The sequence below is a fragment of the Hyperoodon ampullatus genome, assembly GCF_949752795.1.
Source record: "Hyperoodon ampullatus genome assembly, chromosome: 3".
In the NCBI taxonomy this organism is placed as follows: domain Eukaryota; kingdom Metazoa; phylum Chordata; class Mammalia; order Artiodactyla; family Ziphiidae; genus Hyperoodon; species Hyperoodon ampullatus.
Genome location: NC_136916.1, coordinates 144,108,732 through 144,135,568, shown reverse-complemented (window position 1 = coordinate 144,135,568; position 26,837 = coordinate 144,108,732). Strand labels below are relative to the sequence as shown.

The 26,837-nt window shown below is 35.6% G+C and overlaps 1 protein-coding gene across 3 annotated transcripts in view; it reads right to left on the bottom strand.

Moving 5' to 3' along the window:
- The window catches only part of FUT8 (fucosyltransferase 8), a gene marked incomplete at both ends in the record, with an annotated part of 171,666 nt that overhangs the window by 39,552 nt on the left and 105,277 nt on the right, over positions 1 to 26,837 (bottom strand). For all 3 annotated transcript variants that reach the window (XM_079699952.1, XM_079699951.1, XM_079699953.1), the window contains one exon: positions 20,601 to 20,838. In XM_079699952.1, the coding sequence (XP_079556078.1) occupies positions 20,601 to 20,838 (238 nt within the window). The remainder of the gene's footprint in view (positions 1 to 20,600; positions 20,839 to 26,837) is intronic.

Genomic DNA, 26,837 nt, shown 5'->3' with positions numbered 1-26,837 from the left:
ATAAACATAGGAAAAAATCTAGGTGGCCTTTGGTTTGGCAATGAGTTTCAGATACAACACCAAAAGTACCATCCATAAATGAAAAAACTAAAAAGCTGGACTTCATTAAAATTAAAAACTTTGACTCTGTGAAAGACATTGTTAAAAGAATAAAATGAAAAGCCACAAATGGGATAAAATATCTGATAAAGGACTTACATCCAAAAATTTAAAAGAGCTCTTAAAACTCAACAATAAGAAAACAACCCTATTATAAAATGGGCAAAAAAGCTGAACAGAGACCTCACCAAAGAAGATATATAGACGGTGAATTAGCATATGAAATGATGTTCAACATTACAGGTCATTAGTACATTGCAAATCAAAACAGGTACCAGTACATGCCTATTAGGATGGCTAAAATATAAAACAGTGATGCCACTAATGCTGGGGAGGATGTGAAGCAAAAGGAACTCTCATTCATTGCTGGTGGGAATGCAAAATGGTAGCGCTACTGTTACGGACTCAATGTTTGTGTCCTCCCAAAACTGATACACTGAAGCTCTAACTTCCAATGTGATAGTATTAGGAAGTAGGGCCTTTGGGAGGTAATTATGTTTAAATGAGGTAATGAGAGAGGGCCCCAATGTTGGCATTATTGCCCTTAAGAAGAAAAGGAAGAGACACCAGAGCTTCCTTGCTCTATCATGGGAGGATACAGAAAGAAGGCAGCTGCCTACAAGCCAGGAAGAGGTCCCTTAAGAAGAACCAAATTTGCTGGCCCTCTCATTTTGGACTTCCTAGCCTCCAGAACTGTGAAAAATAGTGTCCTGTTTAAGCCACTCAGTCTGTGTTATTTTGTTATAGCAGCGCAAGCAGACTAAGACAGCCACTTTGGAAGACAATTTGGCAGTTTCTTACAAAGCTAAACATAGTCTTACCATACAACTCAGCAATCCCTCTCTTAGGTCTTTACCCAAATTAGTTGAAAACTTATGCCCACACAAAAACCTGCACGTGAATGTTTATACCAGCTTTATTCATGACTGCCAAAAATTGAAAGCAACAAAGATGTCCCTCAATAAGTGAATGGATAATGTTTATCCATACAATTCAATAATATTAGTAATAAAAACAAATGCGCTGTCAAGCCACAAAAAGACATAGAGGAACAGTTTTTAAAAAAAGCAGTCAGAAAAGACTTCATAGCATATGATTCCAACTATATGACATTCTAGAAAAAGCAAAATTATAAAGACAGAAAAATCACTGACTGACAGAGACGGTGAGTAGGGAGAGGAGTGAATAGGTGGAACACGGGATTTTGAGGACAATGAAACTATTCTGTATGATTATGTAATGGTAGACGCATGACATTATGCATTTAGCAAAACTCCCAGAACTATACTACACAAAGACTGAACCCCAATGTAAACTACAGACTATAGTTAATAATAATGAATCAACATTAGTTCATCAATTGTAACAAATGTACTGCATCAATACAAATGTTAACAATAGGGGAACTGGACCATGGAAGCAGAACAGGGAAGGAAAAAAGAGGGAACTCTGTACTTTCTAACAAATATTTTTGTAAACCTAAAACTGCTCTAAGAAATAAAGTCTATTAATTAAAAAATACAGGCATTCAAAAAAGACTAAAAGAATACACATACGGGCTTCCCTGGTGGCGCAGTGGCTGAGAGTCCGCCTACCGATGCAGGGGACATGGGTTCGTGCCCCGGTCCGGGAAGATCTCACATGCCTCGGAGTGGCTGGGCCCGTGAGCCATGGCCTCTGAGCCTGCGCGTCCGGAGCCTGTGCTCCACAACGGGAGAGGCCCCAACAGTGAGAGGCCCGCGTACCGCAAAAAAAAAAAAAAAGAAGAAGAAGAATACACATACACACACATATATTTAAGTTGTATTTTTATTTTCTTTTTAGATTTTCTAAACTTTATGGGTTTTTCAACAATAGGTAATCATTGTTTTATATTTAAAAAATTATTTTAAAATAATTATGCCAATTAGAAGGAGTACATTTAGCATTAAGCGAACAACAATATGATCCAGATGAAACTAAATCCAGAAAATTCTGATCTCTGACACTTTATCCAATTAACCAATCTCTAATCCTTCTTTTTCTTGTTTTATATTAATTAAAAATCATGCTACCTCCCCTTGGGATTGTTTTCTGGAGAGAACAAATGAGGAAAGTGCTTTAAAAATTAAAAACAAAGATACCACAGAGACTGTTAAAAATTATTAATGTTGAGAAAAAAATAAAGTCTTTCCTTTGACTGAAGAGGGAGCTAAGTCTGGGAAGGTTTCAATGAAACCTCTAACCAACTAATAAAGGCTAAACTTATCACAAATTACAAGCACAAAGAGAGTGTTCTATTAAATCAAAGTCTTTTTCAGTTGAACTGAAAGGATACGTGGAGAAACAGCTTAAATTCAATAAAGTATGAGTCATAAGTTACCTGAAACCTCTCCCCTGGAAAGAAACTTGTTCTATCTCAAAGTATTTAATTTCAGGGCAGATGCTTTCAAGTTCACAACCTTAAGGATTTTCTGGTCAATATTGATACGAAGGCTATAACTTGATATAAGTGGAAATACAGCTTTCTCAAAGTCCTCTTTCTTCTATGGCAAACAGAGACATAAAATTTGCCCTTATATATAAGTTTCTTACTCTTTGCTAATTGATAGAATTTTAAGGCTTAAAAGAAATCAAAGAGATAATCAAGCCCCTTTCTCTATTTATTATCTCCAGACTGTTGTTAACAAAACAACTTTTAAAATTAACAACATTAATCCTTTATTGAAATGACTTTCATGTTATAATATGTCATATCCATTAACAGACCTCAACCATTCATTTAAGCCCATCTAAGTAGCTTGATCAGGTTCCATTAAAATAATGTACGGTTTCTTTCATTCCAGCATGACATAGCTAAAGATTTATTTCATATTGAACTTTTTAAAAAAATGGATTCAAGAACAGGTGTCTCAGGCTAGATTCGGGACTGCATAAATAAGCTTTGTGTTAGGGGATGATAAGAATACATTTAAAATTTTAAGTGAAGAATGCCAGACACCAGAGGCAAAAAGCATGCAGTTTAAAAAAACTGCTAAATAAAGCCAGCTGCCAAAAAGGGCAAGCTCACTGGTGGTTACAGCTGTTCACCATGATGCAACAATAACACGAAAGTTCTCTATTTCTTGAGGTATGTCTTATCCACTTGGTGGACTATGGCCTCTGCACATCATTTTTCTATACCCTGGGGTTAAGTTACCAAAGTGAACGAAAAGTTACTTTTTGCATGTCTACCATTTAATATTACCTACAATTACATGTCTTCTAATTAATTTAGGAGAGTTGACTGCATGATTCTTACTGTTCTATTTAATGGCCTCTGAGAGAATGTCAATTCTTCCATTTAGTGCCAAGAGGGAAAAATGTGTCCAAAACTCTGTTTTGAATTAGGAAATTGGGTATTGGATTGCAAATATATGTTGTCTCTCATTCCAATGACAAAAGGGACTGTAAAATGACAAGTAAGGGAGAAAAAAAAGAGCCTGAGCTTTTACCTTCTCCTTATTTCTGGTAGTCACTAACCTAAACATAGAAAGGAGGAAGGACAGGAGAAAGCAATGGGCTTTTAAAAAAAAATCCACAAACTGAAGTCTTTTTCTGTATCTCTTACCTGTGGCCCCTGTTACAAAATAGTATTTGATTAATTTAAATTAAACTAATTAAACATGGAGCTGAATAACAGCATATTATGTTTTACACTAAAAAAGTGATAGGTTTAAAATGCTAGTTTGCCCTTGACAACAGATAATTTTGTCAAAATATAGCTTGTGGAACCATTTATTTCCCTGTTATTTTAAAGAATGGCATGGCTAGATAGAGGGTTCAGACTATTTTTTAGCCACAATGCAAACACTTCATTCAAACTTTCTCCAAATGATTCTTTTTTTCCCTTTTCTTTTAATCTGCTCAGTACACTCTAAAGACACAGGTAATTCATTTCAATGAGAGAGAACTGCAAGGCAGTCTATAAGAAATGGTATGGCAAATGCACAAATTTACAGAAGTGTTTTCTTATGCATCTGTGGCCACTCCTGATTTTACTCAATTACATAGGTAATTCCACTACTAAAATGGAGAGAAATATGTTTAAACAAATAGTTAAGGGCATATTACAGTTGTTATAGTAAAATATGCATTAGTCTTTTTGTTAAACTGAAAATGCCACTGAACACACATTTTCACATAAAATCAATTCCAAACAAAATATCTATATCAACATAAAAGATAGAAACCACAATTGCTATTTATCACTAATGTATATGTCTTTTCAGGCTAAGAAAAATGTTCAAAGAAGAGATTTCATTTAATCAAATGAGAAACATTTAATTTAAATGATCCACAGCAGACCAGGGAACAGTGATTTGTCCATATATACATTAATTACTTCAATACAGTGATTTGTCCATATATACATTAATTACTTCAATACTAACATATTAATATTAATGATTCAGAAAAAGAAGTAGCTTAAAGCTATTATCAGATTTTTTTTAATGTCACAAATATAGACATAACATTTATTATTCATACAACAGATGCCAGTCTGCACAAACTACAAAATTAGGGAATCTTTATGCCTCCCCTGCCTTTATTTTTGGTGTTTGGAATATTGTTCAACTAACATGGAGTAATTTATCCTTTTCTCTCTTTGAGAAAAATCCCTCCATATCCAACCATTTGATTAATAATTTAACCGTCATATTCTAAACTATGTTAGCAGAAAATGCATCTCCTGATGTAGTTTAATACTTTCCTGCGTGCTTAACTTAGAAAGTACGAATCTTTCAGGGTGACATTCATTGTTTACATCCCTGCCACTATTTACAACAAAGGGTTGAGTAATAATAACAATGCCAATCCTATGTCATATCCTCAATTTAATTAAAACATTCCTAACAAGCAATTCTATATTAATTTGACTACTTTTGCCGATGTTCTTCAAAAGCATGGTTACATTTATTAATTGTTTTTCACAAATCATTGCTAATGTGTTATAAAATTATGTGTTGAATTCCTATAACTACAAAACCTATCCCAAAAATTGCAATTACTCTGAATGTAAACATTGATTTTCAGTTTTACCTATTCAATGACAGTTAAGAATGAATGCAGGGCTTCCCTGGTGGCGCAGTGGTTGAGAGTCCACCTGCCGATGCAGGAGACACGGGTTCGTGCCCTGGTCCGGGAAGATCCCACATGCCGCGGAGCGGCTGGGCCCGTGAGCCATGGCTGCTGAGCCTGCGCTTCTGGAGCCTGTGCTCCGCAACGGGGGAGGCCACAACAGTGAGAGGCCCGCGTACCACAAAAAAAAAAAAAAAAAAAGAATGAATGCAAAATGCAAGGTTTATTTAACTAAAGCACTAATATTTTCAGCTGAAATATATTGTTATTTTAAAGAAATACATTACAGCTGAAAAAATACCTGCACCTAAGCACCTTCTATCAGGTTTGTTTTGGAGTCCCTTGAGAAATGCAACATAATTAGCTATCAGACTGATTTTTCAGTCACATTCTACTAAAGGATGACCGAGAAGCAGATGGTTTAATGCTCTTCCACATAACTCAGCAAATCAGGGGCAGAAGGAAAAACAATGCCCGGGAGTTCTGATACTTTGGCACTACTCTAAGTAAGATGTAACAGGCACATAAGCATTTTTTATCACCATTCATCAAGCACTCCAAGTGTGCAGAATTCTATATCTAAGATTACTGGTCATTTTACAACTTTTCCAAGACCAGTTCAAATGCCATTTCTTTTCATTCTTTTGGCTGGAATGACTGTACCTCCCAACCTTGGGAGAGTTTATATCTTTGGTCTCTTGTTTATATGTTTATAACATCACTAACCACATGTTGCCTTATGAAACAGATTTTTTTTTTAATGTTTGTGTTAATCTGCTATTTAGACTGGGAGCTTCTTGAGAACAGGAACTCTGTCTTAACCATCTACACTGAGATTGGCAAACTTGTCCTGTAAAGGGCCAGATAGTAAATATTTTACCCTTTGTAGTCCACATACATCAAATGTCACATATTCTCCTTTTTCTAAAAACAACCCTTTAAAAATGTAGCCAGCCTTATAAAACCAGGCTTTGAGGGCTATGGCTTGCTGATTCTGAGCATTAATGTTTAAAGATCAGGCTCTGAAGTCAGACTGGGGATTTCTTATTACCTATGGCAAATTATTGACCTATATAAAATGTGAATAATGATAGCACCTACCATATAGGTTTATTGTGAATATTAAATAAGATAACATATGCAAAGTTCTTAAGCACTGTTACATGGTAAGGTTCACTAAATGTTAGCTATTGCTGTACATAATATTACTTTAATAATACCTGAGCTGGGAAAGTATTCAATAAATGTTTACTGAATCAAAGATATCCAAAGACACAGACATACACACATATAGCTGAGATTTTGTATAGGAAAATGCTTTAGTCCATAAAGTACTTTTAAACTTAGCTATTTTCAGTATAACAATAAGGCCATCATATTTTTGAAACATTTTTCAAACATTTCCATGCCTACGATCTCATGTGCACTGCATCAGAAATCTGTGAATCACATAGATTAGGCTATATTTCCTTTAGTTGATAGATTTGGAAATGGAGAGTAAAATTTTTCAAGGATCATTTTGCTTAGAGGCAATTTAATTAAAAACAAAACAAAAAAACCAAGATTTCACACTAACTGAGTAACAGTTATTGGCCAGTACTCTTAGGCAAAAAGGAGACAAAATAAATCAGACAAGAATCTCAAAAAAGTCACTATAAATATAGTTAAAGAGACATGTAAACAAACTATTTAAGTATAGTATAGTCATAAGTGAGAACATGAGGTTAACTGGAGAGAAATATCACAAAGGAAGTGATACTAAAAGATAAACAGGAATTCATGGGGTGAAATGGAGGAAAGACATTCTAGAAAGAAGAAATATGTTCCCAGTACATAAATAAAAGTGCACAGAATTTTCAAGGAATAAATCTGTAGTTGAACTGGTGAGATCAGGAATCCTGGGCACGTTTTGAGACATGGGGAGTAGCAAAAGGGGCTTATTTCTTGTATTCTAAGTAAGGAGTTAATATGTGTCTCTCTAGACACTGAGCAGCCATGGAAGTTTTTGAGAAACACAGTCATATTTGATTTTGGAGATATCATTCTTCTGGCAGTATGGAGAATGGATTAAAAGGGGATAAATTCTGAAAGCAGAGGGGATAGTTAGGAGACTATTGAACTAATTTTCCCATAGAGGGGTTAAGCATATGAAGACAACTTAAAGATAAATATACTTCACTATGACCTAGTAACACCACTTCTAAGCATAGGTCCAGCTTTCCAATTAACATGTCAAAATATTTGATGGAAGATAAAAACTTGAGGTATAAGGATAGACATAAAAAGAGCAGTAGAACAGGAGAGAACAGAAATAGATCCATACATTGTCAATCGATTTTTGACAAAGGCACCAAGACAATTTGATAGTGAAAGGCCAGTTTTTCAACATGTAAGTTTGGAACAACTGGATAAACATATAGAAAACAATAAACCTCAACCCTTACCTCACACTACACACAAAAATTAATATGAGAGGGATCATAGACATAAATATAAAAGCTAAAAGTATAAGACTTCTGGAAGAAAACATAAAACAGTATCTTTGCAACCTTAGGATAGGCAAAGATTTCTTAGGACACAAAAAGCACTAACTTTTATAGTTATAGAAGAAAAGCAATTAACTGGACTTTAATAAAGTTAAAAATTTTGATCTTAAAAAGATACTATTAAGAAAATGAAAAGGCAAGCCACAGACTGAGAGAAAATATTTGTAAATCATGTTTCTGATAAAGAATCTGTACCTAGGATACACACATACACCCCTCCTATAAATTAAAAATAAAAAGTCAAATAACCCAATTTTAAAAATTAGAAAAGACTTGAACAGACAAGGGTATTGGTTACATTATCAAAACTCATTGAATTATACATTTAAGATGTTTATTTCACCATAAATTAATTTTATCTCAAATTAATAAGTTCATGAAAAAGACCAAACAAATTAAAAAAAAACTATTCACAAATTTACAGTGGTTGAAATTATATTTGTTTGTTAATTATTATTTTAGAGTAGGAGTCAGCATACTTTTTTTGTAAAAAGCTAGGTAGTAAACATTTTAGGCTTTGCAGGCCAGATGATCTCTATTGCAACTATTCAACTCTGCCACTGTAGTATGAAAGCAGTCATAGACAATATGTTAACAACTGGATGTGGCTGTGTTCTAGTAAAACTTTATTTACAAAAATAGGTGGAGGGCTGAGTTTGGCTGAGGACCACTGTTTGCCAGTTCCCTTTTTAGAGCATAAGATTTTATTTGTAACACACTGCCATAGAGATCTCTGTAGCTTTGTCATATACCATCACTGCCCACATGATAATATGGGCAGTAAAAATATCTTTTACATATAGTATGATGTGGAAAAGTTTGATAAGCACTGCCCTAGAGAAACTAACACATATGAACAAGGAGACATACATAAAGATACTCAAAGATATATCTTTGTTTATAATGGCAAAAACGTGAAATAATTTAAACGTCCATCGATGAGGGAATCATGATACAAATGTATAATAAAATACAACAGGTGAATGAACTAAATGTCCACTTATTAACACATATATAATACAAATGGGTGCCTCTAAGATGGTCATTCATGACAAGCCATAAGATAATAATCTTTCCTGTGAAATAGAGATATCACATCACTTTTAAAATGTAGATATCATATTCTTAAAAGACTATCTAACCTTCTGAAGTCAATCCAGGTACTAATGGCTAGACATTTCCAAAGATGCATATGGATCCTCTATATATTCTAAAATCTCAATTTGGGTGGCCCTATGGTTGGTACTGAGTATAATCTAGAAAAAAAGGGACACAGAGTGCAATGTCTACTTTTGCCAGCCCTATTATTGGGTATTCTCAACTGCATGGATCAAGACTGGCTAGAGACGGCAGCAGAAGCAGCTAATAAACCAGCCTACTCCCCAATTCCTACTGTTCAATTTCAGTGGACACAGCAAGATGGGCAGTGACAGCAGAGAAAAGAAAATACTGGTGACTTACCCTTTTTTCAACAGCTTTTTCCATTATGCCTTAAAATCCCATTGGAGTGTTCCAGGCTAGTTTATTCTTAGCCACTACCTAGACATACTACACAAATAGCTTCAAATATAATATTTAATACCCAAAAACTAGAGAGGAGAGGAGCATGCTTCAGTGCTTCAATACGATGTTTTGGGTTGCTTAACTAAACATAATCTCTGCTGGTCTGAAAAATGTAGTTCCATCTAGTCAACAGACAGGTACCAGATGGATGGTCAGTCAAAGGCCCTCACTTTTATGTATTTCTAATATTGAAACCTTCCATTGTTAGTGTTTGGAAAAAACTTCAATGAAGCCTATCTCCACTTTTAGGCAAGTAACTTGGAAATCAGCACCTGGGGTATGTTCAGATTCCTAAGCATTAATTTTGACACAGCTCAAATGGAGCAGAACCTTCACAGGAATTAATTCTTGATTCTTTTAGTATCACCTACATATAAGAGCTCCAAGACACCATGTTTTGTTCCAAATCCTACTTCTCCCTCCCCAAATGATCATTTATCAGCTTGGAGAGCTAAAGAACTAACCAAAGGCTGACGTTTTGTAAGGAAGGTTCTCTGATTGGGGTCAGTGATGGCTTTAGCTAAGAAGGCAACCCAGTCCCCCAAAATAAAGGGAAACAGGCCAAGTTTCCTTGACAGGAGCATAGTCTAGTCCCTAATTAGCCTAGACACTGTGATTTTACTGGACAAACTAAATAAAACCCAAGAGAAGAAGGGGATGATCTTCAGTTGGGCTGGGATTGCTGGGGAGCTAAAGCTGGCTCTCAGTGAAAGGATGAGCAAAGGGGATGGCTGTCTTCACCTTGCTTCTCCATCATAATTTCCCTCTTCTCTTCTCATTTATATTTCTGAATGAGTTTCATAAAAAGCCATCAAGTACTTCTAAGTTTCATTAATGTTGGTTGTTAAAGTTTCTTACAAGAAGCCCTGCTGAAATCCCATGACCCAATTATGCTATTTTTGTTATTTTGCTTTGTTCCCATAAAACTAAAGTGGTAATATAGGGTTACCACTATAGTGGTAACATATAGGGTGATTTAGAACATATAAAGCACTGTCAAATACAGTATCACTTTGAGGTACAAAGAACAGGTATTATGAAAGGTTGTGGGACACTAGTTAAAGTCACATAACTAATACCTTCTGATTTCATGTCAATGACATTGATCTGTCCTTGTAGACTATGCCTTTCCTCATTCTTTAAAGGTCCAGCTTATGCTCCCAATGATGCCTTTAATACCTTCAGCCAGAAAGTTTCTCTATCTTCTGATGACCCACAAAATTCTATACCTCTCTTATGACACTTAACATATCCTATCTTTGTTACAATTATAGATCGGTGTGTCTTAATACACTCAGTGTAAGTTCCTGAAGAGCAGGGACTGGGTCTTATTTATCTTTCTATCCCCCAAAGCATCTAGAAACACTCAAATTTTTACATGATGACTAGTGCACTTCCCTGCTTATGTGGGTGATCCACATATGTATAATTCCACCAACGACCATGGCCTATTATTACTCCCCATTTCATAGAATTAGCCTGTAATTTATATAAACCCGAGGAAGAGAGATAAGGAAATTCTAGATTTATATCATACCCAGAGCTCTGGCATATAAAACCAACCAAAAGGGCTAGGAGGCATTCTTAACTTTCTTTGGCATTTCAACAATTATCTTAATTATAGAATCATTCTAAACTTGAATGTGATCTACAGATTATAAACAAGTAAGACTCTTATCAAAATGCAACCAAATGACTGCATTTTGAAGAGAATATGAGAGAGGGAGGGAAGGGGAGAGAGAGAGAGAGAGAGAGAGAGAGAGGGGTGGGGTGGGGAGAGATCAATGAACCAGGAGACTACTAGCTCATATTAGAATAAAGGATTCTTTACTTTATGAAAGGATTTCCTTTGGAATTCTTTTTTTATTCTTACCTCTATTTTTATTAAATAGATGCAGTGAAATTGAGATCATAGGTAAGAGGGATTTGCACATTATAAAATACCATCAAATGTTATACAGTTTGCATAATGACAATCTATACAGAAGTTTTAATAATGTCAATAATATTATCCGACATTTATTGAGTACTCAATTTATGCCAGGTACTCTTCTATGTGTCTGACATGCATTTATCTCATTTAATACTCCCAGTAAGTCTATGAAGGAAGTACTATTATTATTCCCATTTTACTTAAAAACATTTTTTTTTATTGGAGTATAGTTGATTTACAATGTTGTGTTAGTTTCAGGTGTACAGCAAAGTGAATCAGTTATACATATACATATATCCACTCTTTTTTTTAGATTCTTTTCCCATACAGGCCATTACAGAGTATTGAGTAGAGTTCGCTGTGCTATACAGCAGGTTCTTATTAGTTATCTATTTCATATATAGTAGTGTGTATATGGCAGTCCCAATTTCCCAATTTATCCCTCCCCCCTTGTCATCCCTAGGTAACTATGTTTGTTTTCTACGTCCGTGACTCTACTTCTGTTTTGTAAATAAGTTCATTTGTACTCTTTTTTTTTGAATTCTTTACATCAGGGGTCCCCAGACTGATACAGTCTGGGGCGTGTTGGGACCCGGGCTACACAGCAGGAGGTGAGCAGTGGATGAAGGAGCGAAGCTTCATCTGTATTTACAGCCGCTCCCCATCACTCGCAATACCACCTGAGCTCTGCCTCCTGTCAGATCAGTGGCAGCACTAGATTCTCATAGGAGCACGAACTCTACTGTGAATTGCACATGCAAGGGATCTAGGTTGTGCGCTCCTTATGATAATCTAAGGCCTGATGATCTGATGTGGAGCTGAGGTGATGATGCAAGCACTGGGGAGCAGCTGCAAATACAGATTATCATTAGCAGAGAGGTTTGACTGCACAGACACCATAATAAATCAACTGCTTGCAGACTCGTCTCAAAACCCTATCAGTGAGTGGCAAGTGAGAACAAGCTCAGGGCTCCCACTGATTCTGCATTATGGTGAGTTGTATAATTATTTCATTATATATCACAATGTAATAATAATAGAAATAAAGTGCACAATAAATGTAATGCACTTGAATCACCTCGAAACCATCCCCTCCCCCATCCAGTCCGTGGAAAAACTGTCTTCTACGAAACTGGTCCCTGGTGCCAAACAGGTTGGGGACCGCTGCTCTACAGAGTTCCACTAGAATGTTTAAAACATGACTTAATTTATAATAATTCAATTTACAGCAAATCTTTAAGAACACATAACATAAAAGGTGTATCAGTACTTACAAAAACACTGATAATTTCTGAGACAGGTATTAAGGTCATGTGGCCCAGACATTCCCACAGGAAATCCAGAGCACCTGGATTCTATTTCTAGTAACCTTGGATAGGTTCTAAATAGACTTAAGAGGATTTTTCAAAAACTTTTCCAATGGAACTATTTTCACTCCACAATGACTTTGATGCTAATTACGTATTGCTACTTCCTAAATCACATCTCTTTTAATCTCTGAACTCATTCTGCCAGATCTTTGTCTAAAAAGAGCAGGATATATTGCTTTAAAAAAGTTCATTCTTATTGATAGACTATTTTCTTAAAAAAACAAAATGTACAATTTAGTAAAAGTGCCTCACACAGCTTGCAGGGTAATAGTTTCAGATTTGGACCAGGATGCAGGAGAGGTGGGTTTTATTTCTTTCTTTTATTACATTTATTGTGCTCTGGTCAAGTGTTTGACATTGTGTAAATAACCCAGAAGACCTAGGTCCTGCTACCATCTGGAGTTTCCTTCAAGATAAAATAAATAGCCAAAAATTCGAACATAGAATAGTACTTCTTTTTTTTTTTTTTTTTTTTTTTTTTTTTTTTTTTTTTTTTTGCGGTACGCGGGCTTCTCACTGTTGTGGCCTCTCCCATTGCGGAGCACAGATTCTGGACACGCAGGCTCAGCGGCCATGGCTCACGGGCCCAGCCGCTCCGCGGCATGTGGGATCTTCCCGGACCGGGGCACGAACCCGTGACCCCTGCATCAGCAGGCGGACTTTCAACCACTGCACCACCAGGGAAGCCCTAGAATAGTACTTCTTAAAGTTTTCCTCCAAAATGCTCCCAACAGCAGAGGAGGGTACACTTATACTAGAGGATATGAAGGCTGCACTAAACCTATGGGCTGAAGTCTGATGTTTCATCAAAATTTTCATTTTACACCATTATATATCCTGTTTGTTTTATTATCTGAAAATGATTTAGCTTACATATCAGCAAATAAAACTGATAGTCCAGAAGAATGTACCATGTTTATCCTGGCAGTTTGCAAACCTCTGACTCACTTTTCCCAGGTTTACTCATAACTCGATAGGAAAAGCATCTGTAGGATAAATACGGAAATAAACATCTATGGTTGTGTTTAAGATGTGTGGGTACTCCGGGCAAAACTGTTGTGTGGATGAAGCTTCAGCTCCCTATTCCCATACTGTGTAACTATAACTGAGATACCATAGATATCTTTCTCTCTCCTGAAGTGGGAAGCTGAAGATAAAGGAGATATCATAGTTAAAGATAGTTTGAGTTCTTCTGAGATACACATATATTCTAACTGGTATTTTACATTCCTGAAACAAAAATCTTCCTTTCTTTTATGGACCATGAACAGCAAAACCTGTCTTATATAGGCTGAAATAAAAGTCTTTACGTACCTGCAATGATACGTGTTTAGGTCAGTAATTCTCAAAAGAGTAGGGTGTAGGGCAGAGAGACCTATTAGAATCTTGAAGCAGGGATAGCGAGCTTTTCATCTACGCATGGTACCAATGCAGTCTTCAAGTCTTCTCCCTGAACCACCACCCCTTCCCCGCAAACACAGCCAGTTTTAAAATCACTAACTATAGTGAGCTACTGTTATAGGTGGGAGTATACCTTCTATCTCAGGTGTGTTGGTATAGAAAAAAATATTAAGGTAGCTGCAGAGAGACTCTCTGACTGGTCCAGAATTTTACTATGATTAAATGGTGGGTTTATTAAGCACAGAGATATCTTAGCACTTAGAGGTTATTCTCAGAGGTTATTTAATTTTACTATGATTAAATGGTAGGTTTATTAAGCACAGAGATATTTTAGCACTTAGAGGTTATTCTCAGAAGTTATTTCTCCTCTCTGGATCTCTTTCAATATTTCCATGTAACTTTATAATTTTAAAAGGGAAAACTGTCTATGACGCTCTTATAAAGGCCTAGTTTTCCTCTTAGAGAAAAAGGATAACTTTTCTATTGTTGCAGATTATAATCTAATAATGTATTCTATTATTATGTTTTGTTTTAAAATTTGGGGACCAAACATAGACAGTGAAAATAAACTGTATGTGAAAATCATCTTAATACCTTTTATAGCTCTTAATCATTTCCCCTTGTGATTATAGCCCTATAAAAGTGGATAGGGAGATAGGTACTGAGTATCATGAGCTTTCTTAGAATGGAACTGAGGTTCAGAAGCTATAATTAACTGTTGAAGTTCAGAAAGCTAAAGATCAGACATGGGTAAACTCAGAGACCAGTAACCTTTCCTCTTCCTCATATTACCTAAACAGAGAAATAAAGATATTTTTGCAGCACAAGAAATCTAAAATATTATATGCACTTATTTCATGTTTCTACTAATCAATCATCAAAGGCTGAAAATACTATTAATGTAAAAAATACTACATAGAAGTGTGTCCATAGCCTATCCTAATAGGTATGTCTATAGATCATCAACCATATTATTAGTTTATCAATCAGTCCATCTGAGATAAGCCATTATTAAGGATACAAGCTTGTTAGATTATTTAGATGACTCCAATAGACATCTGAGTAGTTTTTTAAATGTTACAAATACTAGTTTCACAGGAAAAAGTTAAAGTATAATTTAATCTGTGTTCAGCTTGTTAAAGATTTTCCTTTTGACCTTAGTGAGATATTTGCTTAAACGACAGAACTAACATATGATCCAGCAATCCCATCTCTGAGTAATATACCCAAAGGAAATGAAATCACTATCTTGAAGAGATATCTGCACCCCCATGTTCACTGCAGCATATTTACAATAACCCAGACATGGAAACAACTCAAGCACCCACTGATGGATGAAAGGATAAAGAAAATATTATATATATACATATATGTATATATACACACACAATGCAATATTATTCAGCCATGAGAAATCCTGCCATTTGTGACCACATGTCTAGGCCTTGAGGATATTACACTAAGTGAAGTAAGTCAGTCAGAGAAACACATGCACTGTATGATCTCCCTTGTATGTGGAATCTAAAAAAGGAAACTCATAGGAACAGAGAACAGATTGGTGGTTGCCAAAGGTGAAAAGAGGTGCGGTGGGGGTGGGGAAGGCGGGGGGAAAAGGGTGACGGTGGTCAAAAGGTACAGGCTTCCAGTAAAAGGACATATAAGCTCTGAGGATGTAATATACAGTATGGTGACTATAGTTAACGATACTGTATTGTATATTTGAAGGTGACTAAGAGAGTAAATCTTAAAAGTTCTCATTACAAGAAAAAAAGTTTGTAACCATGTGAGGTGATGTATGTTAACTAAACTTATGACAGTAATCTTTTTGCAGTATATACATACCAAATCATTATGTTGTATACCTTAAACTAATACAATGTTTATATGTCAATTATATCTCAATAAAATTGGAAAAAAATTGCTCAACGAAGGTAGCAGACTAAATTACCTTCCTATTCTCTCTATAAAAAATGGTAATGCAAAATTGTTATTATATGGAGATTATCCAAATTTTTTAAAAATGCAGGAAAAACAGCATTACAGAAGTGCTTTAGGCAGTTAATAAAAATATAATGTTTTTTTCTGGAGTATACAAGTTTGTGGTATTTGTCAGCTTTCAAAACTTTACTGAGTGAACGCTAAAAAATATTAAAAATGAAATTTTTAATTAAAGAGTTAAATGGCTCCTAGATGACACCAAGAGCCAGCTGAAAGCAATCTGGCTTCTAACTTTGCCCAATCTCTGAAGCAAAAACAAAACAGAGCTCTGACACCTGAATTAAAACCTGGGTTTTAGGGAGGAACACAATCATACAACTATCCAAACGGAAACCCTATAAGTAACACTTGTTTTCAAAATGAAACATAAGTCTCTCAGTATTCAAACTTTACAATGAACTATTTCTAGTTTCCCCAATGACTTGATGTTCTCTTGCCTCTTTTCACATGTTGTGCCCAATGACAGAAAATTCTTCTATCATATCTCTACCTGGCTGACTCCCACTCATACTTTGGGTCTTAGCTTAAAAATCACTTCCTCCAGAAGAATCCCAAATACATGTTAGATATGTGCTTTAGAGTACTACGGACTTACCCATATCACAATAAATTTTAATTGTTCATTCAAGTTGTCTACCTTTCCCCCTCGGCTGCCCCTGACAGCATGTAGTCCAGCATGGTGCCTAGCACATAGCAAGTGCTTTTATTAAATTACTTCTAGTTTAAGGTTGCCTCCATGTAAGGATGCCAACTAAAACTCTTTGACCAAAATATTTTTTTCAAATGAGGTATGGAGAGAAGGTAACCATCCAATTTAGGTAATTAAATACAGCAAGCGGCAATCTACTTAAATATGCACTTAAATCAGACACCTCTAGGGCATTAAATTTTATCATATTTACAAACAGTTTCTTATTAGTCATTATTTTCATTTAAAAGAAAGCTTTTCAATTAGATTTATCAAATTAAGTAATTCAGTTCAATTTATGACAATCAAATACAAGAGAAGGAAATGCAAAACACCCAAATGGTTTAACTGATAATCTGAATAAATGTGCAATTTTTAGAATGGAAAAAATAGTGGAGAACTGAATTTAAATAGCTGAGGTTCCCTATTGCTAAATCATTTATTCAAGAGTATTTCTAGCAACTAGAAAAGCATCTTGGAAGCTGGTCGCCATATATAGCCTAAAACAGTCAAAATACTTTTAAAAACAAATCAATTTTTTGTTGAAAGATACTTCAAACTATTAAATACCAATATTCCCATTCTGAATTATCATAAGGAATCTAGTCGGAAGAATCGGGTCTATGAACATGTAGTTAGTTCAGGTTTAGGAAACATTTTGCGATACAGAAGAATAATTGACCATTTTATCAACAACTTTAGAACAGACAGGACATCTATAGGTGACAGGGAAACGTTATTATTAACTGGAAGCATAATTTTTAATATTTTGCTTCACTAAACCAAATTATACTACAAAGGATACGGTTTCATACACGAATATAAAAAAATGAAGGAGAAAAAAGGAACTCAACTTACACCAAGGCATGATTTGGCTATTCAAATGATCAAATGTGCATACTAATTCCTGTACTGGTGACAGATTTGAACAGAAATCACTAAATTCCACCTGCAAGCACATCATGTCAAGTGTGTATGAACAATAATAATCTCATGGCAGTGGTGCCAAGGGAAATATCCCAAGGTTCTTTGTACAAGTCAGAACAATAACAGATTTAGTTGATTTATGGCTAACTGAAGGATTAATGTTATTAAATTTCATTCTGATTCCTCTGATTCTAGAAATAGGTTAGTTTCTCCAAAAGGTACATATAGAGATAATATATATAAACAGATACAGAAGTGGATGGCAACCATACTTCTCATAAAAATTAAAGTATTCTAAGTTCAAACATAAACTTCTTCCTTCTTTTAGATATAAGATTAGCATCTAAATTATTGTAGTTATAATGAGTTCTGCAAGAATATTGAAAATAACTGCTAGTTTAATTAATTAAAGGTGTCCAATAGGCACAGTTTAATTCATTAGCATGGAGAAAAATATATGATTTTATATAATACCTGCAATTATAAAGGAAGTATCTATTTAATTAAAATTATAATTCTATGCTACCATGATAAAATGATTTCTTTGATCAGGGACGGCAAATGACTAAGAAGAAAATACCATTGGTAACTCTTCGGTACCTAAAATTATATGAAAGATTTGGAAAAAGTTACAGAATAGGGGGAGGAAAGAGGACAGAGATATTAAATTCATCATCTTATTTAGTTCCCAAACATTCAGGACAGTTTCTAATCGTTATTCTGCTAAGTAAGGTGTTTGACATGTGCTTGCTAGGAAAGACTTAGACTGGATGTAGGTAGAGTGAATGTACTAACCAGAATTCTGTCATTTGTAAGCTGTGTGATCCTGGAAAAGCCACTTAGTATCTACCAGGCCTCAAGATTCCACATAAATAAAGGAAGGATAATTTCTAGAACCTGTTTAATTGTAATGTCAAGAAATTCTGAATGTTTCAAATTCAAGCCATTGTTAATCTTCATGTTCTGTAGTTGCCACTACAGACTACAATATGTATGAGGAAGGCTTACAATCAAACAAACCAAGTAACTAGTTGTAACATATAGGCACGGACAACCTACACACTGAATTTGACAAGTCTAGTGAGACTAACCTTTTACTTTTTTATTAACTGACTGCTACTCAGAAAGCTGCCTCTCCCTAGAAACAGTAAAACATAAGAACTTTGTCCTACGCCAGCTATAGGCTTCCACAATCAAAGAAACTTGAAACTGAATTAAGTCCACAAAATGAAAAAGTTAGCTATAGTGAGACTGACAGAGTTGCTTTTCCTGTATCTTCCTAACCTTGACACCTAATCTGTACCAGCTATAAACTACAGACCAGTCAATGGAAGAGGTAATCTCAAAACTAAAACTCAGGTAGGTTCTAGATGAATAGGTTCACTTTAAAATTTGAAGTGAGCTACAAAGAAAAAAATATGTTGATATACCGAATAAGGTTCCTAAATAATCCTACGGAAAACAAAACTCACATCACAAGATAATACTTTAAATCCATATAGCACATTTTATAGAGCAACTTAAAGCATTTTACAGAAATTACCCAACTGACTTTCTTGACACTTCTGTGAAGTCAAGTATTACCTGTATTTTCCAAAGAAGGCAAAAAGAAACAAAGGAACTAAAGTTACTTACTTTGCCAATGACATAGCTCTCTATTGCACATCTAGGGTTTTAACTTGTGAAAAAAGGTGCTCAGCTCCGTAAGAAATTACATTAACTGAAATGCCTCAGCATTTTGGAAAATACTGGGCTTCTCACAAGATGTGAGTGCAGATATAGTGTACTGACTTACTTAGCATTTCACCTGGTCACTTAGTTCAGTATCTGCCACACTGTCGGCACTCAATGAATAAGGGCTATTAAAGATAGCTAACAATTACTAGAGCTCATATATCAGGTACTGTGCGAAGCACACTATACATATTAGTTCATTTAATCCTACCAACAACTCAAAGAGGTAAGTAAATTATTACTTTTCATTTTACTGATGAGGAAATGAAGGCCTAGGTTAAGTAACTTGCCCAAGATTAAAAAATGGTACAGCAAAGATTTTAACAAAGGTAGCCCAACTTGGGACCTTGTTTGAAGATTGTCCTTGTAGAAAGAACAAGAGACTAGCAGTAAGAAACTCTATCTATACTCTATTCGCTGTTTCACCAAGTCCTTGGAAAGAAGTGAAATTTCTTGCTAATCTTTGTATCTCTTCTCAGGCCTAGCATGGTACCTTAATCACATTATTCCTCATTAAATGTTTCCTGAATAAAATTAAAATCACATAAACAAATTAGGCTTCATTGTCCTCAACTGTAAAATGGAGATAAAGGTACCTGCACTGTCTGCCTAAGTAGTTCTCATAGTGTGGCCCCTGGACCTGGAAACTTCGTCAGAAATGCAAGTATCAGGCCCTACCCCAGGCCTATTGAATCAGAAAATAGTATTTTCTGATTCAAGGTGATTCTCACACATGCTGAAGTTTGAGAACCACCAGTCTACCTTAAAGGATAATTTGGAGGATCAAATGAGTATAATAATGTGAAAGCACCCAAAAAAGTGGAAGTATATCATCATAATCATTAAAGGAGTAAATTATGTTCCTTGAAAAAACTTAGCGATTTTGCTAGATCCGGATAAAAATGAACATCAGAAATGAAATTATCATGAGGGAATTCCCTGGTGGTCCAGTGGTTAGGACTCTGCACTTTCACTGCAGGGGGCATGGGTTTGATCCCTGGTCGGGGAACTAAAATCCCCACATGCTGTGTGGCACAGCAATAAAAAAAAAAGGAAGAAATTGATCATGAAACATTTTGTGAATAAAAATTATTATTCCAGATTTTATCTGGATAATGTATAGCATTCACAGATGCAGAGAAAAAGACGACTATGAGCCATAAGGTTGTACGTAGAAATCTGATAACTTGGTTATGCAGTGGTTCAACACAGAGAGATGACAAACTACACAGGCTTCTTACCTGACCAGTGTCCAGTGGAGATGCCAGATCTGTCTGTGCAGGTCTCACTTACAGGTCTAAACACAGTTTCCCATCCTCCAGTAGCATAGCGCCAATTGTGAGATTCCAAGATGAGTGTTCGCTGGGTGCCATATGCAATCATGAAGCAGTAGACCACATGATGGAGCTGACAGCCATAGCCACAGCCTTTGTTGATATTACACACTAGTTTCTTGGCTTTGCTGCAGTCCTTGGGATTCTGTCAGTAAGGAAGAGAAACAAAGGTGAAGATTAGCTGTACTGAGAGGTTAACTTCTCTTTATAGGTGACAAATGTCAAAAATCATATAATAAGCCAGGACTAATCCAGTATATCTTATTAATTAAGCAAGGAATTCAGCTTTAAATTATATTTCAAAGAATCCACTGAAAATTTTATGTGCATACTTACAGAGATGGCAGTTAAAAAGACCAGTAACTTTGGAAACATCACTAAACGAACATGAAATTAAGCAGTTATGTTTTAAAAAATATTCTTTCACTTCTCTATCACTCAGAACATGCAAGTATGATCTTCTCTGAACTCAAAGCTGCACACACTGAAATCTTTATGAAAGAAGCAAACTAGTTCGCTTATTCCAGGTGCAGTTAGCATTCTGAGATTATTACCTTCACTGATGAAACAAATCATCTTAAAAGAAAAACTATAATTTAACTAATAATTCCAACTATTCCAGAATTCGAGATGTCACCAACAAAATGTACTTTTTCATTATGGAAGTAAAGCCACTGAGTAAAAGGATATCTGAGTTCAACAATTAAAAAATATCAGTCATGGGACTTTTTCACAAAACCAATGTTGATGATACCAGTAATTTTTAAAATAAAATGTAGAGCATGTTTTATATTAGATGTATTGAGAATGTGCTATGCCAGTTTTTAATCAGGAGATCCATTTTTCTATTTACATGTTTTGCTATAAGATGAATAGCAAGTAGTTAAAACATTTAATATTATCTAACAGTGGGTGCAATGGGGTTAAGCAAACGTGAAAAATTCTTTTTTCCCATTCTAAAGTTTCAATTCCACTGTAATTTGTATGGGCTGTTGCTAAATATCCCTAGGCATCTTAGTTCTTCAAATAAAAATTTGTTTTGACAAGGACTCCTTAGCCTGAGAAATTTTTCAAGCTGTTCTCTCTGCAAGGGAAGAGAAAGGATGGGTACCTTCAGGAACAGAATCTTTTCTTCCACATAGCAAGAAGAAAGGTAATCAGTTCTCAATTTATATGAGCCTTTAATAAAGCAGTTGCCAAACCACAAATCTACAACTATTTTCTAGGGATATCATCTGCTCTGTAAAGTAGAGCCCTAGAAACAAAAGCTAGGATGGTAAGGCTATAAAATGATTCTGAAAGAAACGCTGAAAAAGGAAAACGCCACACATCATTACTTTCAGAAGTATCTTTCATACTCAGGTGTGCCACTGCAGGCTGGTCCTTTCAGATCAAAGCAGAACCTACACCATCAAGAGCCTTCTGAAGAGTTAGAGCCCTTATGAACCCAAGAGAGCCCAGATAAAATTCAGCAAGACAGGGCTTCCCTGGTGGCACAGTGGTTGAGAGTCTGCCTGCCGATGCAGGGGACACAGGTTCGTGCCCTGGTCCAGGAAGATCCCGCATGCCGCAGAGCGGCTAGGCCCGTGAGCCATGGCCACTGAGCCTGCGCGTCCGGAGCCTGTGCTCTGCAACGGGACAGACCACGACAGTGAGAAGCCTGCGTACCGCAAAAAAAAAAAAAAAAAAAAAAAAAATCAGCAAGACGTGGTCAATACTGTTTCCTCAATCAAGTATTAGAGTTGCTGAATTCTCTTCACTTGAGACTTTGAACTCATGGCAGACTCCTAAGGCAATAAAGATCCCCACTCCAGGTGCTACAGCCACAAAAGAGTTAAGAAGAACAGAGGGGGTGTGATGTTGGAAGACCAATTTATCATTTACTTTCTTCTAATATTATACAAGGATCTGGGAATAAAGAATATTCAAAGCTTTATTATTAATTCAATAGTTAAGAGAGCAAAGAATATCGACATTTGTCAGATTTTTCATGAACTGTAAGAAATACAGCACTTTGAATATCTCTAAAATTCATATGAATGAAAATGTCCTTCATATATTTTTCAATAAACATTTCCTTTTACAACTGCTTTTAGATGTACAGAATTATTGCAGAGTTAGTACAGAGATCCCATATACCTCACAACCAGCTTCCCATATTATTATATCTTATATTAGTCTTCACATTTTTTAAAGGAAAAAAGAGTAAAGGAACATAATAATTGAAACAGATGAACTTTAGTTTTCAAACTGTAGATTTTTTACTTCAAGGAAGACACATCTGCATGAAAAAAAAAATACATCTACTGTGTTTCTTAAGAGTTTAATTAGAACCCAGTGTTTCTAGCACAAGAACTGAGGCCTAAGAGAAAGAAGAGGGTAATTTATGAAATGAAGCGTAATTAAAGAGTCTTAATGTGTCTCAAAGTAAGCTGAAGAGAGAATATATTAAATCTTTCTCTTATGTATTGATAACACAGAGAAAGGGAAAAAAATCTATTATATATGGTTCTGGAATGAGAAAGGTCTACATATACAAGGTAACCAATGGAAGAGTCTAAGGCAGGAAGTGATAAGAGAAAATGAATGGCTGTTTGGAATGATAGTTAAACAAAACACTGAAAAAGCTCAGCGCCACAGCCCGATTTCTTACTGAAATAATATTTAAAAGTCTGCAAAATTCAAAGGATCTTGCTCATAAAAGATTCAGAAATAGGAGAGAGCAAGAAACAGAAAAAGTATATGTGTTTCTAACACAAGATTAGGCTCATCAGAACAAAGATCTAGAAAAAACAAGCAGATATATAAAAGGTAAACAAAGCAACAACTCAGATGGATAGGGATTTACTCCGATGGAAAGGAACCTTACAGAAAGCCCCTTATCTGAGCTAAGTTTTTGTTATCCACCACTGTTATGAAGTAGCAACAAGTAAGAGATTTATGGGAGTCTATAAAAGGGAAACAGAGCCATTGTTATACATACATACATGCATATATATAATCTCCAAATTTCTTACCAAATAGACTTTGTTAATTACCACTGATCCTGGTTTTATACTTTTCTGTTGATGTCTGCAAAAAGCTTGAAGGTTTGTCTCATCCAGAAGCAATAATATAGAGAAGGGCCTCATTACTAAAAGAAGCTTTACTTTAATCATGTTATCACTTTAACAGGGTAGCTATTTCTGATGATAAAATCTGTTTTTCATTTGCTTCTTGTGTGCCTAATCACTCTCTTGTATATTTCTCTACCTGTAATGCCAAAATGCAGGCAGATAGTTTTGTTCTATGTTATAATGCTTTATCTCTTTCCCCTCCCTCCCATCTTATGGTACTCCCTCCACTCATCTCTCGCTCTCTCTCTCTCTCAGACACACACACACACTTGAAATATGATACACTCCAAGCAGATGTAGGCTCACTAGGAAGCACTTCTTATTCGTGAGTGGGAGATGGGGAAATACAGATTGAAAATGCTACCCCGTAAGTCCCCTGGGAGAGCATCCTACTTCTCCGTCCTTCTGCCTTGAGTATCACCCACTGATCAAGTATAGGTGAACGTTTGTTCACTTAATAAATATTTATTAAGCACTTAACTTATACAAGGAAACTTGGGAGATGACAATCCAATAGAATAAGAAATTATATACATAAATAACTACAATAGACAATTGAAATGTTTTAAGACCATGGTAAACAAGGAATTAAGGAATGGAAGAGGAAAAAAAGTCACTTTCAGCTGAACTGGAAAGGGCTATGAATAAAACTGCATTTAAAATAAATCTTTAAGATATAATTTATTGTGTTTATGAAATGCTAAGTAAATGTACTTTTTCCATTATTCAATGGAGGCCTATATTGCAAAGAATAATTGTGAAGGGCAAGGTAAAATTACTTTATAAACTCTACATATTATATTTATAACATAGAATTTTTGTATACAGGGCCCTCTTAAAGTCAGACTCATCAATAGGCACATGCATTCTTGCTTCTTTCGATGATGATGTTATTTAAGCTTTAGAATAGGAGGCAAATTTGTCAAAATTACTTAAGACAACGTGTTCTAGTTGAAGAACTGCAGAGGTTTAAGATACAATTTTTTTTCTAATTCAAGCTCTGTTATGAATTCAGTTGTGTGATTTTGCTTCAATTTGGTAATTTAAAATTGAGATAAAAATTACCTCCCTCCATAACCTCTTCCTGCTCACCCATCCTTCCATCTCAGAGACACTATGAGGCTAAAATACATGCTATATGCTCAAAACTAATTCAAACATACTTCTCATTTATCCTCATAATCTCAAGAGACATTACTTCACACTGGATAAATGAACTACTTTCTTGCATTTAGTGCTACAAGGTGGCCCAATCATGGGCCCTTGTAAGCTAACAATGTTATGTAACATTTTTACAGTTATAATTCTGCAGCAAAGCTGTCACCATAGGACATGTAAGAAACAAGGACTTAAGATAAAATGGGGTTCTTCTGTATTCAGTTTCCTTTTGTTCAGCTGTTTTAAAAAATTTTAACACTATCTGAGGCATTTCTTATGATGCTGTTAGTTTCCAAGAACAACCCTGTCTCAACAGAACTGAAAACCACATTTGCTCTCACTGTCCTATAAGTCAACATTGGGAAGTATATTTAAATCAATATTCCTCTAACTAACACAGTATATTAAAGGAAGCAGCAACTCTTTTTTTTTTTTTTTTTTGCGGTACGCGGGCCTCTCACTGCTGCGGCCTCTCCCGTTGCGGAGCACAGGCTCTGGACGCAGAGGCTCAGCGGCCATGGCTCACGGGCCCAGCCGCTCCGCGGCATGTGCGGACCGGGGCACGAACCCGCGTCCCCTGCATCGGCAGGCGGACTCCCAACCACTGCACCATCAGGGAAGCCCACAAGCAGCAACTCTTAAACCGAAATGATTACTAATCCACTAAAGGCACCATCAAAATGCTAAAATATCTATTTTACTTTGGTTACAAATATGAAAATAGTCGCTCTTGGATATATTTCAAATAAGGAAGCCAGTTTAATTTCTACTTTGCTAAAAAAGAATAATTTGGAATCAACTAGTAAACCACAAGCATTATTATATTACTTAGGCACTGCTAGGATTTAGAGGTTTCTACTTCCTTCACTTAGTGAATTAGTAGTAATTGTGAATTAATGATATAATATTACAAAATATAGTACTGATTCCATGGCTTTTAAATTAAATCACAGATAAAGCCTTTTGCCAGGACTATTTAGATTTTCCATACAAATTAAAGCCTCTTCAGAGGAAAATTTTCCAGCCGCAATGTAATTTCCCTCATCTGCCCAGTTACTACAGACCAAAACACTGCAGAAAGAGCCTAAATCAACAACAAACAGAAAGCATTTAGTCAATATAAATTGGTATACTATCTCCAGGCATCTCTTGCAAAGAAAAAATGCTCAATAACAATTAGTTCAGAAGAACTGCATGTACAGAGACAAAGGTGATGTCAAATCCACTGTCACAAAAATACACTAATTGGTGGCAAGCCAAAATTTAGAATTCAGGTCTCTTAATCCATCGCCCAGTGCTCTTATACTGTCCCCCAGCCCCATGATGTCTTCAATACAAGATGCAGCAAGAAACACAGGCTCAGAGCACTTACCTGGTCATTGTTTCCCCAGATTTATGGATGTGTACTTGACAAATAAAAATTGATTATATTTAAGGTGTACGGCATGATGTTTAAAAATATGTAAACACTGAAATGATCACCACCATCGAGCTAATTAACATATCTATCACCTCACACAGTTACGATTTATTTTTTGGTGGGGAGAACAGTTAAGATCAACTCTCAGCAAATTTCAAGTATACAATACAGTATTAATAACTACAGTCACCATGCTGCACATTAGTTCTCTAGAACTTATTCAACCCACATAACTGAACCTTCGTACCATTTGATCAACATCTCCCCCTTTCCCCCACCTTCCTGACCCTGATAACTACTGTTCTACTCTCTGCTTTTATGAATTTTTTAGACTGCACATGTAAGTGAGATCATGCAGTATTTGTCTTTTTTGTGTCTTATTTCATTTACCATAATGTCCTCCAGGCTCATCCATGTTGTTGTAAATAGCAGAATTTTCTCTTTTGTTAT